The sequence below is a fragment of the Marmota marmota genome, unplaced genomic scaffold (assembly GCF_001458135.2).
Source record: "Marmota marmota marmota unplaced genomic scaffold, marMar, whole genome shotgun sequence".
NCBI classification, from domain to species: domain Eukaryota; kingdom Metazoa; phylum Chordata; class Mammalia; order Rodentia; family Sciuridae; genus Marmota; species Marmota marmota.
In genome coordinates, this window is record NW_026000005.1 from 46,131,037 (window position 1) to 46,145,319 (window position 14,283).

The window sequence follows — 14,283 nt, forward strand, 5'->3', positions numbered from 1 at the left end:
AATTTCTTTTTTAGACAGACTTTGCTTTATTAAAAACAAAAACAAAAAACAAAAAAACCCTCAAAACTCAGTCTCCGCTTGGTGGAGATTGCTGCAATGAGACCTCCTAGACTGCAGGGAGGGCTGCAAGCAAGCGTACGCCTTCCCTAGCATCCTTTCTCTCGGCAATGGCGGGTGTCGGTGGGGTCCTATCTTTGCAGGGGTGGCCATTCTTAAGCCTGATGGTAGACGCATACCAATGTCCTCAACGCGCGGGAGTTCTGACCTCCAGGAGAGTTAGCAAAAACAGTGACACTTTCTTTTGTACTCTTTAGTGCGGGACGGAGGGCGGCCGCGGCCCGAAAACACAGACCGGAAGAAAATTCGCGCAGATGGGAGGCGGGGCGGCGGGCAGCTCCGAGGTGGACAGGGTCCTAGGCAAGAAGCGAGCCGGCGGCCTGAGAAGGCGAGTGACTGAGCAGCTCACCCAGGGAGGCAAGAGGCGCGGCGGAGCGAGCGGGCCCTGAGTTGACAGATACACTGCGCTGCAGGGTCGGCGAGCAAACGGAAGGGCGAGTGAGGGACGCAACCATGATCACCTCAGCTGGTGAGTGCGGTCTGGAGCTCACAAGCAAAGGGAGGAGCCGCTGTCGTCGCGCCGGCTTTTAGCTGAGTCAGGGCGGGTGACGGGGCACCTCCCGGCGGAGCGCCAGCCTGCGCGGCCCCTCGATGGCCTCGCTGCCCAAGACGCTCCTCCAGTCGGGGGCTGGGAGTCTCGTCCCGCCGCTGCGGGCCCTTTGGGCTGGGAGGAATGGAACCTGGTGGAACGCCTCTGCATCCCTCCCAGCCACACCCCCCGCCCGGACCGAGGGGCTTCCTGGTCCGTCCCGATCCCCAGTTTCCCTGCTGTCTTCCCGGTTCTGGCCGTTGGACCCCGGTCTTTCTCTGTGGGTGGCTGGGACCGGATGGGACCTCTGTGCGGACCAACAGTAACTGCTGCCTGAGTGCTTTGGGACCCGGCGAGACACGTCCTCCGTAGAGTAAAATCCGAAATGAGGCTCGAGGTGGGTCATTTCTGGGTCCACTCCAGGGGTGTTTGATTCAGCACCGAGTCAGCTTTATACTGAGAATCAGCTGACCTTTTGAGCCTAGGTGCTCAGAAAGTACTATACATTCAGGAAAGAGCTCGGGAGTCTGGAGGAAGGTCCCCACACTTAAACTTTTATAAGTAAATCCATGTAGTGGCATTTGAAATGGGATAAGCTGTAGAGATCAAGTTTAAGTGGAGATTTGTAGGCTCCCCACTACAGACTGATTTGCATATAGCTGTCCACGGCACTCGACCCTTTCTTTCTTTTTTTTTTTTTTTTTCTCTGTACCTGTTCCACACACATTTTGTTGTAAACAAACTGGTGGGCAGAAAGTCAGTATTCCATAAAGTAGGGAACTCCAAACCACATTTAACAAAGGTTAGTTAAGAAAATTGGAGATGCTGGGAGACATAGTAGCATTTTCTAACACTTGAAGAGCTGTCACCTGTACCTGTAATTAGACTTTTGTCTCCAAGGGATCCAAATGATTGGGAGATGAAGTGTAGTTCATATGAAGAAGAGCTTTTCCAGTTACCATGCTCTGAAGACAAACATGAAATTTCTTGCCACTTGTAAATGTAGCCCTTGTTCTAGTTCAGATCCTTCCATTTCCACTGTCTCTTTTAACTTGGCCCATCTCTTGCCTGCTGCTATTAAAGCCTTAAAACTTTGTGTTTTCATCAGTACCCATGTTAAATCCATTCTTCTCTGTTATCAGTTTTTTTTAAAACTTTAATTACATAATATATCTTTGCTTGAAATTAATCAATTTCCATTGTTTTTAAAATAAAATTCAGTTGCTCAACCAAATACACAAGTTGTCACTGAACTTCATCTTGTAATACTTTCTTACTCATTATTCACTAGTCACATTGGCTTTCTTTCTGTTCAGTTTCTCCTACCTGTGGACGCTTACACATTCTATTTCCTTTCTAGACTTCTCTTTTCAAGGTTTCTCTTAGCTTCTCAATCTTTAGTGTTAACTCAAATGCTTATCTTAACTTGCCACTCTAATAAAACTCATTTACTCTCTCCTCCCTAGCTGCCACCTTTTTCCATCCCAATTCAGTAATTACCTTGTTTGTTTACCTTTCCTGATTAGTGTCTTTCCCTGATACAGTTTTGGGTAGGAAATTTGTCTTCACATTTCTTTGAACACTGCTGAGCTTATGGCAGAAGTTCAGAAGTATGTCTTGAATGAAGAGATTAATCAATCAAATAATTAAATAGGTCCCTAGAGTTTTTAAAGTTGAGGCTGAAAAGAACACTTGGCAGGAATATAATGGAATTCCAACCTCCTTGTGGTGGGCAGAACTAATGATTTTTGATATGAAATTCTGTGATGATAATTTAGTATATATTTGTTACTGTCTTTTCTTAAATTTTTTGGATTACTTGTCATTTTCTGCTTCAGATCTTTTGTAACTTTGTTTCAGGTCTGTTAAAGCTTGTTGCTTTAGGATCTGTCCCAGGTGCTAAACAAGCCAGTGTCATGGTTCTGGTGTGTCAGTTTATTCATTCATTTACTCATTAGACATTTACTAGTCACTAAAAACAGTAGTGAATAAGAAGTCAGTGTGTACTGCTAATTTTTTTCAAGAGTTTTCATATAACAGGGAATGGGGAAGATAGAGCTATTTATTTACTAGAAGGAGATGTGAAATTAAGTGGGTTGGATTTAATATAGTATAGACATATAGGGGGAAATAATGCTGGAAATCTTTAAAACGATAGTCCTCTACCCTTCTTTTCCCTTCCCATCCCCAGACAGCCACTTTCAACTATTATGTTGTGTCTTCTGGAACACACCCCCATATGAGAAATAATATCCACATATTACTATAAATTAATTAAACATTTTAGACATAATCTGCTGAGTTTGTATTATTGCATAACAGTTTTTGCCATCTTCAAGCCTTTTCCATTCCCATCCAAAGGGAAATTCTTTTTCTCTAAGATAGGAGCTATTAGTGTGTAGAGTATAGAATATTTGACTTAGTTCTATTAAATGCCCAGAGGCTGATTTTCCAAGCCAGAGCAATCATGTAGCAAATTAGTTACCAGTGAAATGAAAAAGAGAGTATAAAAATGTGTCTCTGTTTAAAAAAACTTTTCATATACACCCTTGATTGATGGTAGCTAATTAATGGCATTTTTAGCATTACCTGTTGTGATTTGTTTTACACCCCACCTACAACCCGGGTTCTAGGGATCAAACTCAGGGCTTCACAAATGCTAGACAAGCTCTCTACCACTAAGCTATGTCCCAAGCTCTGTTATATATTTTTTATTTTGAGACAAGTTCTCACCAGTTGCCTAGGCTGTCCTGGAATTCGTGATCCTTCTGTCCCAGTCTTCCAAGTATCTGGGATTACAGGTGTGTGCTACTGTGCCTGGCCTGTTTTACATTTAGAGCATTCTAGTCTATTCCACATCACTAGATTGTCTTCCCTCCACCCCCACCTAATGATATTTTTAATTTTCTCCATGCTGTCCATTCAGTCTGGTTTGGACATATCAACACCTAGAATACCAAGTTCTTTTTGCTTTTAAGCTTTTGGAATAGTAGTAGGCTCTAGTTTTGCTTGTTAAATTGTGTATCCTTTCCTTTATGGTTCCCTAAAGACTGCGCCAGGTAAAAGGCAAACCTATACTTACCGTTTAGAAATGGCTACATCTCCTAACTAAAATTGTCTTGATTCTTTTTAATCAAATCACAGTTTGAACTCAGTGTTCCAGAATGATTTTAAGATCTACAAGAAAAAATATTTGAGAGGGTTTGGTTTCCTCTATGGTATAAGGACAAAATCTTCCATATCTTTTTTTTTTCAATAATTTCTTTGACATGACTATATTTCAAAATCTGTTCTTTTGGAGAGGACAGTTATTCCTTTTGCTCTCCTATGTTAGTGCTAGTACCTTGAGGCTAAGATAAGGCATGTGGGGGAACACTTGGGTAATGGGATCAGAATGAGTAAGATGGTTCATTATTTAGTGAAATCATGGTTACTTGTGATAGGAAGGAGATGCCTTAATATAGGCACCTTGAAAAATCATTGAAATATATTATTCTGTTGAGTTGATGATCAAATGTGCCCTTTTTTTCCTAAATAATTTTTTAACTGTTGGTTTATTTTGTCTAAATAATTTTGTTCTGAATTTTTTGGGGAAAGTTTCTCATTTTGGTCAGTAAATTGGGTCAGTGATTCTCAAACTGTAGTGAACACAATAATCACAGGGAAGCCTTATCACTGGACCCAAACCCAAATCAAGATTCAGAAGGTCTGAGGCAGAACAAGGAATTTGCATTTCTACCAAATTCTCAGGTAAGGCTAATACTGCTGGCCCAGGGACCATATTTTGAAAACCATCAAATGGCAAATGATGTGATATATATGGTGTCATGAAAGTTTGATAACATAGGTGCTTAACCACATTCCTAGCCCCTTTTATTTTTAATTTATGTTTTAATTTTTTTTGTGTGTTGCTGGAGATTAAATCCAAGGCCTTGTGCATACAAGGCATGCACTCTACCAACTGAGCTATATCCCCAGCTTATTTTTTATTTTTGAGACTGACTTTGAACTCAAGATCCTCTGCCTCAGTCTCCTGAGTTGCTGGGATTACAGGGGTGTACCACTGCACCTGACTCAACCCTAGTGAAATCACCTCTCAAAAAATGCTTACATTTTCTGTAATATCAGTGACAGAAATGCTTGTTTTTGACAAAGCATTAATTTTTATCTGAGTGAGCATGTTTTATAATCATGATATTCCTTTTGTCTTATAGCTGGAATTATTTCTCTTCTGGATGAAGAAGAACCACAGCTGAAGGTATGAATTGAATTCTGTGAAGCTTTTTAAATTTTGTAGTGTCTGCATATCTTCTATTATTTGAAGGAGCCATCCTACATAATCTGTAGCAGTCATTGAAATCTAGCCAGAGAAGATAGTATCTTGGCAGTAGCAATTGGTATTCCTTGAGTTTAACAAAATTAAAGCAAATCTTAAATAACACTTGAGTAACCCTGCAGTTTCTTTTTTTTTTTTTTTTTCTTTTTTTTGGGGGGGTGGAGTGGGTGGGTACCAGGGGCACTTGACCACTGAGCCACATCCCTAGCCCTGTTTTGTATTTTACTTAGAGACAGGGTCTCACTGAGTTGCTTAGCACCTTGCTTTTGCTGAGGCTGGCTTTGAACTCGCAATCCTCCTGCCTCAGCCTCCCAAGCCACTGGGATTACAGGTATGCACCACCAAGCCTGGCTGCCCTGCAGTTTCTTTTTCTTTCTTTTTTTTTCTTCTTTTTTTTTAATATTTATTTTTTATTTGTATACAATACATTTATTTTTTAAATTTATTTTTATGTGGTACTGAGGATGGAACCCAGGACCTCGCACATGCTAGGTGGAACGCTCTACCGCTGAGCCACAACCCCAACCCTTCTTGATCAGCAGGAAACACAAAAGGTGTTTCTTCTGTATCACATATTTAAAATTATTTTCGTCTCATGAACATTTGGAATGTACTTCCCAGTAGTTATAGACACCTATATTCATTTACATTTAAATTAACAAGTCAGTCTTGTGTGACATGGAATGACATGATTAGTTTGATGTTTTAGGATTGAAACAAAGGAAATGTGTAAACTCAAGAAAACTTATTAGTAAATTTCTGTCTTTGAGTGATTAAGAGTTTTAGTCGGGCTGGGGTTGTAGCTCAGTGGTGAGAGTGCTCCTCTCGCACGAGTGAAGCACTAGGTTCGATCCTCAGCACCACATACCAATGAAATAAAGGCATTATGTTCATCAACAACTAAAATATATATTAAAAAAAAAAAAGAGAGAGAGTTTTAGTGACTGTTATTGCAGATTGGCCATTGGTTTGTTTTTGGGAGGGAAGACTTTTAAAGGAAACAAAATGGTAAGTGTATTTTAAAATGGAATTTTGGTTTTATCTTTCACAGGAATTTGCACTACACAAGTTGAATGCAGTTGTCAATGACTTCTGGGCAGAAATTTCTGAGTCTGTAGACAAAATGTAAGAAATTGCTCTATTTCTATTAATTTGAATAAGGTATTTGAATAATTGTGGATGTGTCTTGTAGCTTATTAATTTATTTAGAAATTTATGATTAAATTGTGGCTTGAATATTTAGATTTGGGATTTTTAAGGAACAGGGTCTGTCCTTTCTAATTTCTTTCAGAGAAGTTTTGTATGAAGATGAAGGTTTCCGGAGTCGGCAGTTTGCAGCCTTAGTGGCATCTAAAGTGTTTTATCACCTGGGGGCTTTTGAGGAGTCTCTGAATTATGCTCTTGGAGCAGGTGACCTCTTCAATGTCAACGATAACTCTGAATATGTGGAGACTATTATAGGTAATTATTTTATATCTGGTAAGGCTTTATCTTGTTGGCTTCCTTCTTTTTTTTCCAGAATATGATATTGCTCAGTTTTGTTTTTTTTTTAAGAGAGAGAGAGAGAGAGAGAGAGAGAATTTTTTTTTTAATATTTATTTTTTAGTTTTCGGCGGACACAACATCTTTGTGTGTGGTGCTGAGGATCGAACCCGGGCCGCACGCATGCCAGGCGAGCGTGCTACCACTTGAGCCACATCTCCAGCCCCGCTCAGTTTTATTTTAACTATAAATTAATAATCTTTCTATGATAATTTTATGCAGATTGAGTTTTTAGATCTACCTCCTACTGAGCCTGATTATCTCATCAGTTATGGTTATCTCTAGTCCAGTGAGCCTACAGTTTGGTGAGATGATAACTCAGGTTATTATGAGTAACAGATTGATGAAAATTTATGTAGTTGTTTCTAAGAAGCCATTATCGAATATTTGTATTGTGGTAGGCCTGATACTAGTCACTCTACATATCATGATTGATTCCACTTTTGCCCTGTTGTACAAATGAAAAAAAACTTGGATTCTGATACGTAAAGACCCACGGCTATTAAATAGAAAGGTCAGAAGTTAAAACCTGGGTTTACTTGGTCCAAAATCCATAGTTTTTACTAGTAACCATTATTTTCTCATTTGCTCCTTTTTTCCTTCCTTCTGTATTACCCAGGGAGCACTTTGCCACTAAGCTATATCCTTAGAACTTTTTATTAATTATTTTGAGACAGGGTCTCAAAATTTGCCCAGGCTAGCCTTGAATTTGTGACCCTCCTGTCTCAATCTCCTTAGTCACTGGGATTATAGGAGTGTGCCTCTATGCCCAGTTTGTTTATTTTTAATTTAATTTTAATGAAGGGGTGGTTAGCTTTCTGAACTATAACAAATATATGAGACTATCAATTTGTAGAGAAGAAAGGTAACTAGTTTGGGAAGTTTCATTCCATGATCAATTGGCTCTGTTATTTTTGTGTCTGTGATAAGGCAATAAATCATGGCAGGGACATGTGGTAGAGCAGAACCACCTATCTCAGGACAGGGAATTAAGAGAGGAAAAGGAAGGGACCAGGGCCCCACTACTCCCTTCAAGGACATGCTCCCAGTCACCTGTAAGCATTCCACCATGCCCCACGTCTAATAGGTTCCTCCATCTCCCAATAGCACCACATCGGGAACAAGCCTTTAACACATGGGCCTTTGGGGAACATTTCCAGTGCCAGACTGTAGCAGGGGAAACTCATAGGCAAGGTTTTGGATTCTCTCTTGTGCTTCAACCAGAATTATAAGTTCAAATAACTATGTAAGGTTCAAAGATTTTATAGCTTTAAAAAATACTTGAATATTTGAGAAATATCTATCTTGTAGTTGAAAAAAGGGGCTGCATGCCCTGTAGATGGGATCATAGTTTCAGAGAGCTCAAGATCATGTTACCTGTCAGGAATGCACAGTGCAGGTATGTTTTCATTGCTCATTAAAGAGGAAATCTGCATTATTTACATAGGCCCTTAGGGGGAAAAAATTCATATTCTCTGTCAGAAATTGGGAAATGCTGCACAGCAGGGTTGAAAGAGGTACCTTCAGATGTCCCTGAAGTTCTAACTAGGGTTCTCTTCTGTTTTATGAGCCAGAGATCTCCCTGACCTTGAACTGGTTATCCTCCTGTTTCAGCCTCCCATAGTTGAGAGGGAGACTGGGGACAGCTTCTAACTGGGTTCTTTGTTACTTTTTTTTTTTTTTTAACTCTTTGAATCCTATAGGAAGAACCGATGGTTTTAAAGGATAGACAACATGTTTTTGAAAGTAGAGCACTTTCTTCACATTGTTAGAAATGTGGTTAAATATACCTATTTATCATTTCTATTATTTGATGAAGAGTTATAAAGTGCTATGAGAAAAAAATAAAATCAATAAAAAAATTTAAAAAATAAAGTACTGTGAGATAGGAGATGCCGTCCTTGTTTCTAAATATTATATATCATCTTAGCTTTGGAGGGTGGTTGTTAATCAAGAGACCAGTTCTCTTTACTTTGTGTGGAAGTAGAGGATTCATGCTTCTAAGTTTTGTAGGATTTTTTTTTTTTTTTTAAATGTCACTGAGATTTGTGAGGGGGCATACAAAGTAGAATTTGGGATTCTCTTCTTGGGATCTTAATGAGTAGCATAAATAGTACCTCCAGAAAATTCAAGACTAGTAAGCTTTCTCCTAGTTATGAGACTTCAGCTGGGAATAAGGCTAGACCTTGGATTTTAGTTATTACATATACCTGGGCTGTAGTTATGACAAGTAAACCTGGCAAATGGGAGAACATGACTCTCCCTGAAACTTGGGCAGTAGGTACATTTATACCAGGGATTGAACCCCAGGGGCGATTTACCCTGAACTACATCCCCAGTCCTTTTTATTTTTTTATTCTGAGATAGGGTCTCATTGAGTTTCTTAGGGCCTCGATAAGTTGCTCAGTCTAGCTTTGAACTTGAAATCCTCTGGCCTCAACCTCCTGAGCTGCTTGGATTACAGGTGTGTGCCCCTACACCAGGCCTAGAAATGTTTTAAATAATGGCAACCTTATGGGAGTGGGTGCATGGTTCTTTATTGTAACTATTGCAAATACAACAGATTTATTTGAAAGCATAAGTTCTAACATTTTTAATTTCCTTATTACTTTATAATTATCTCACAGGTATATGTGATTATAAATGTGAACATTGCCCTTTCTGGTAGTTTAGCTCAATTTACAATGTAATCAGAGTTATTTTATTTTCTCCATAGCAAAATGCATTGATCACTATACCAAACAATGCGTGGAAAATGCAGATTTGCCTGAAGGAGAAAAAAAACCAATTGACCAGAGGCTGGAAGGCATTGTGAATAAAATGTTCCAGCGATGTCTAGATGATCACAAGTACAAGCAGGCTATTGGCATTGCTCTGGAGACACGAAGACTAGATGTGTTTGAGAAGACCATACTGGAGTCGGTAGGTAGATGATGTCATTTTAGAGATTGTTATTGATGGGAAATCAGCAAAACAAAGTATTCAAACTGAAAATCTGGGTAGTGAAAAGAAAATCTAGTTAAAAAAAATAAGGTGCTTTTTTGCCAAAGTTTTTTTTTTAATATATGAACTTTGTGTTTTGTGTTCATAGAATATCTGCTTTTCTCCTGCCACAATTCTTTTTGAAGTTTCACTTGAGGAAGTTGTATTTATTACCTTGCCTTTTTTAAGAAGAATGTATTGATAAACTATTTGAATTAATTTATTGTGGTTAACACTATTAAGTAGATTCCAGATTTAAGAATGTTTAACAATAATTTAGACAGTTTAAGACACCAACCAAAGTAGTCACAAAGGTGCAAGACTGAGTTAAGTGGACAATGATTTGCAGGCCCACTTTGCTTTAGCACCTCCTTCTCTCCATGAGCTAGCTCTCTGTACTCTAGCCATTTTGGTCTTTTCTCTTTTCCTGTTGTATGTTGCCCTGTCCCCAATGCCAAAAATATTCTTCATTAACCTGCATCATTCCTGTTCATGATCAGAACTCAGCTGTCTTTTGTCTTTCTCTACTCAGCCTCTACTACAAAGATGAGGTCCAATTCTTCTGTTAATCTTAGGGAGCCCTGTATTTTTTTCAAAGTGTTAGTCAGTTTTTAGTTAACTATTTTATTAGAGAATTAATAATTGCTTTTCCTACCAGCTTAGTACTTTGTGCCTTTTCCATTACTGTATCATCAAGGTCTAAGCCACTGTTTAGCTGCAGAAGTAGGATAAATAAATGAATGACCATATGATAGGATGGTCTTTGTTTCACTCTCAGTTTAATTTTTGTGCAGATATAGCCTCTCCTTGTCTTCTTGTGAACAAGATTAAAATATTTGCTGTTATTCATTCAGCAAGTGCTTTTTGAATGCCTCCTATTCTAGGCATTGGAGATATAGTGGCAACAAAATTTCTGCCCAAATCAGTCAGTCTGTTGGGGGAATCCAGAGGGAAAATGGGCAATGAATAATAGGTAGGTAGGTAGAAAGAAAAGGGGTAATACATGTTTTTTAAAAATAAAGCAGTGATGCATGCCTTCAGTGATGCATGCCTTCAATCACAGCTGCTGAGGAGGCTGAGAGGAGGATTGCAGGTTCAAGGCCAGCCTTGGCAACTTAGCAAGACTGTCTCAAATTAAAATTTAAAAAGGTCTAGGGATGTATCTTAGTGGTAGGGTGTCCTGAGTTCAATCTTCAGTACTGGTAAATGGATGGATGGGGAGAGAGAGTAAAAAATTCATCTTGTTTTGCATTCTAGTACATATTGCACTTAAGCCTGTACTTACTATTTATGATATAATTCTGACATTTTAAGATTGTATTTAATTTTTTAAAATGCTAGTTACAGCTCATTAAGTTGATTTATTTTTACTTAGTAATAAGCTACAACTTGCTTTTTGAAAAACTTCTGTAGTTCTACAGTATGTTTATGTTGAAGAACTTTTATAGGGCAGTATCTCAAATATTGGGGCTGCTTATAAGAACCCCAAGAGTAAAAACAACATTATGTAGGTTAAGGTTTCCTCATAGAACAAAAGACAGATGTAATAGCATTAGTCCTGAGTCACTCAGAGCTTGAGATAGTTCTGACTAATAAGTACAGGCAGTAAATCAGGAAGGAGTCTAGTAGCAAGGTAGGAGGCAGAAAGCCTTCAACAGACACAGTTGCAAAGCGTAATCACTTAGTGTATGGACAGTTGAAGCAATCTTTTTATAATAAACAGCATCAATCTGTTATAGTATTCTTTGTTAATATAGTGATGGTCCTGGATGACCACTAAATATTAAATTGCTTTCAATCCATTTTCATGAAAATAAGGAAATGTGTGATTATTTACTAAAAATCTCTCTTTAAAAAAGTTTACAATATTTAGGTTTTTATTATCTAAGGGTTTTAAGTCATTGTCTTGAATGGCTAAAGAAGGTATGTTAAAATAATTCTGTTTCTAATAAACATAATGCTTCAGTAACCAGATAATGATGTAATTTAAAATTTATTTCTTTCAGAATGATGTCCCAGGAATGCTAGCTTATAGCCTTAAGCTCTGCATGTCTTTAATGCAGAATAAACAGTTTCGGAACAAAGTATTAAGAGTTCTAGTTAAAATCTACATGAACTTGGAGAAACCTGATTTCATCAATGTTTGTCAGGTAATTACCCTGCACTACATTACTCTACACTGTGCAATGCCACTTTATACCACATTGTGTTACATTGTATTACCTTGTTATAATGGCTTCATACATGTATCTCAGCTGATCTTTTCAATAGCCTTGTGAAGATTAGCTATATGGTTTATATTTCTTTTTACTGATAAGAAATGGAATCTCATAGCCCTAAAGACTGTTTTGTTATAATGCATTTTTAATATGCATTCTTTTTTAAATTCTGAAAATGATTAACATAATGATTAATCTAAGCATTTAAGGAAATTTTGGAAATGAAGGTTAAAAAGGTAGAAGGTAGAAGACAAAAACATTACTGATGCTCTACTATGTCATGCTAAAAAGAATTCACAGTATAGAAATTATCTGTGGGTTCATTACTGAAACACAACCAAACATTTGGATATAGTTTCTTTATATCTTTTAATTTATGTATTTGCTTGTACATTAAAAAAAAAAATCCAACAGAAAATATATAAAATGAAAAGCTAGTCTTTCCCTATCCCTTCTTCTGGGTCTTTTCCCAAAGGTAATGCTAGGTGTTTTCCCTAAGGTCCAAGCACATATAGATCCTTAAAGTCTATTTTGCATTTTGTGGACTGGAAATGTGCGTAAGTTCACCTCTCTCTCTCTCTCTCTTTCTCTCTCTCTCTCTTTTTTTTTTTTTTTTTTTTGGTATTAGGAATTGAACCCAGAGGTGCTCTGTTGCTGAGCCACATCTTCATCCCTTTTGATTTTTTAAAATTAGAGATTTGGGGGTTTTTTTTGCAGTTCTGGGGCTTGAATCCAGGACTATGCACGCTCTCTGCCATGGAGTTACTTCCCTAGCCCTAGACTTTTGTATTCTGCATAAGAGCATAGCATTTTATTGCATATATGCTTTCATGTGTTTCTATCCTCTATACTTTCTACAAATTTAAATTAAAAAGCCCCTTTTTTGAAAATGTATTTTAAACCAAATTTGAAACAAAATTCGGGAAGAAAAAATATTTACATTTAAACCACTCAAAGTCAATTTAACATTATATTTCTTGTTAGCTCTCTTTATAGAGATTTTTAAAAAATATTTTTAGTTGTAGATGGACACAATACCTGTATTTTGTTTATTTTTATTTGGTGCTGAGGATTGAACCCAGTGCCTCACCCATGTGAGGCAAGCACTGTACCACTGGGCCACAACCCCAACCCCTCTTTATATAGATTTTTGAAGTTTTTGTTTGTTTCTAAATAATTTTTAATAGTTTTAAATAGGTTTTTAAAAACTCATGAATAATAATATTTCACTGTCCTTTGCTTAGAGGCAATTTTTTTTTTTTTTTAGCTTTTTATTCCTTATCCTTTAAAATTTGTATAAGAAAATGTATTGTACATTTAAAAATTTGTTTATATGGGCTGGGGATGTGGCTCAAGCGGTAGCGTGCTCGCCTGGCATGCATGCGGCCCGGGTTCGATCCGCAGCACCACATACAAACAAAGATGTTGTGTCCGCCAAAAACTAAAAAATAAATATTAAAATTCTCTCTCTCCCTCTCTCTTTAAAAAAAAAAAAATTGTTTATACAAATTTACTCATATAATAATATTCATAGATGACATATTCTAATAATAAATACATTTAATGATACAAGATTAGAAACCAAGCATGCTAGGTGAGAATCTACTACTGAGCTCTGAGTTACACCTCTGGCCCTTGAAATGTATTTCTTAACAGGTGATATTATGATTCACATTAAAGACGAAGCTGATCTTGGTGGCACCTGCCTGTAATCCCAGCTATTTTAGAGGCTGGGGCAGAAGGTGCACAGGTTCAAGGCCAGTCTTGGCAACTTAGTGAGACTCTGTTTCAAAACAAGGTGGGGGAGGTGAGGGTGTAACTCAGTGGTAGAGCACCCCTGGATTCAATGCCTATTTGTGGGGGGAAAAAAATTTATAGAAACTAAGATTTATTCACCAACTAATATTGAATACTGATAATTGCCAGGCACAGTATAATTCATGGAAATTGTATGGATTTTTTTTTTTTTTTTTAATGAAGAACATTCCATTTTTAGGAAAACTTCATGAGTATTGGGTTCAGAAATAAAAGGGTAGGCTAGATAGTATGCCCCCAATTTTCCTGTGCTTACATTTTAATGTTTTCTATATTGTCAACTGTTTGCTATGTTCTAAGTACCTTGTATATGAAGTTTTCAGTTATTGTATACTTGTTCTTTATCTCCATTTCAGTGCTTAATTTTCTTAGATGACCCTCAGGCCGTGAGCGATATCTTAGAAAAACTGGTAAAGGAAGACAACCTCCTGATGGCTTATCAGATTTGTTTTGATTTGTATGAAAGTGCTAGCCAGCAGTTTTTATCATCTGTAATCCAGAATCTTCGAACTGTTGGCACCCCTATTGCTTCTGTGCCTGGATCCACCAATACTGGTACTGTTTCAGGATCAGAGAAAGACAGGTATAAGTATCTTTTTCTGCAGCAGAACTAATTGAACGATCTTTATTTCATTTTGGAGTAGGTATAATATTCATAGATGGCATATTCTAATAATAAATTTAACATTAGCTTTCATAGACTATAAGGTCTTTTTAGGCTATTGCTCTGTTTTGCCCTGTGC

The 14,283-nt window shown here is 37.6% G+C and overlaps 1 protein-coding gene across 1 annotated transcript in view; it reads left to right on the top strand.

Moving 5' to 3' along the window:
* Window positions 1-245: 245 nt before the first annotated feature.
* Psmd1 (proteasome 26S subunit, non-ATPase 1) overlaps window positions 246-14,283 on the top strand; it is a 94,352-nt gene continuing 80,314 nt past the window's right edge. Inside the window, exons 1-7 of the mRNA XM_048808728.1 lie at window positions 246-586; window positions 4,861-4,904; window positions 6,034-6,107; window positions 6,274-6,443; window positions 9,241-9,446; window positions 11,513-11,656; window positions 13,897-14,123. Coding sequence (XP_048664685.1) covers window positions 571-586; window positions 4,861-4,904; window positions 6,034-6,107; window positions 6,274-6,443; window positions 9,241-9,446; window positions 11,513-11,656; window positions 13,897-14,123 — 881 coding nt within the window. The 5' untranslated portion in view covers window positions 246-570. The remainder of the gene's footprint in view (window positions 587-4,860; window positions 4,905-6,033; window positions 6,108-6,273; window positions 6,444-9,240; window positions 9,447-11,512; window positions 11,657-13,896; window positions 14,124-14,283) is intronic.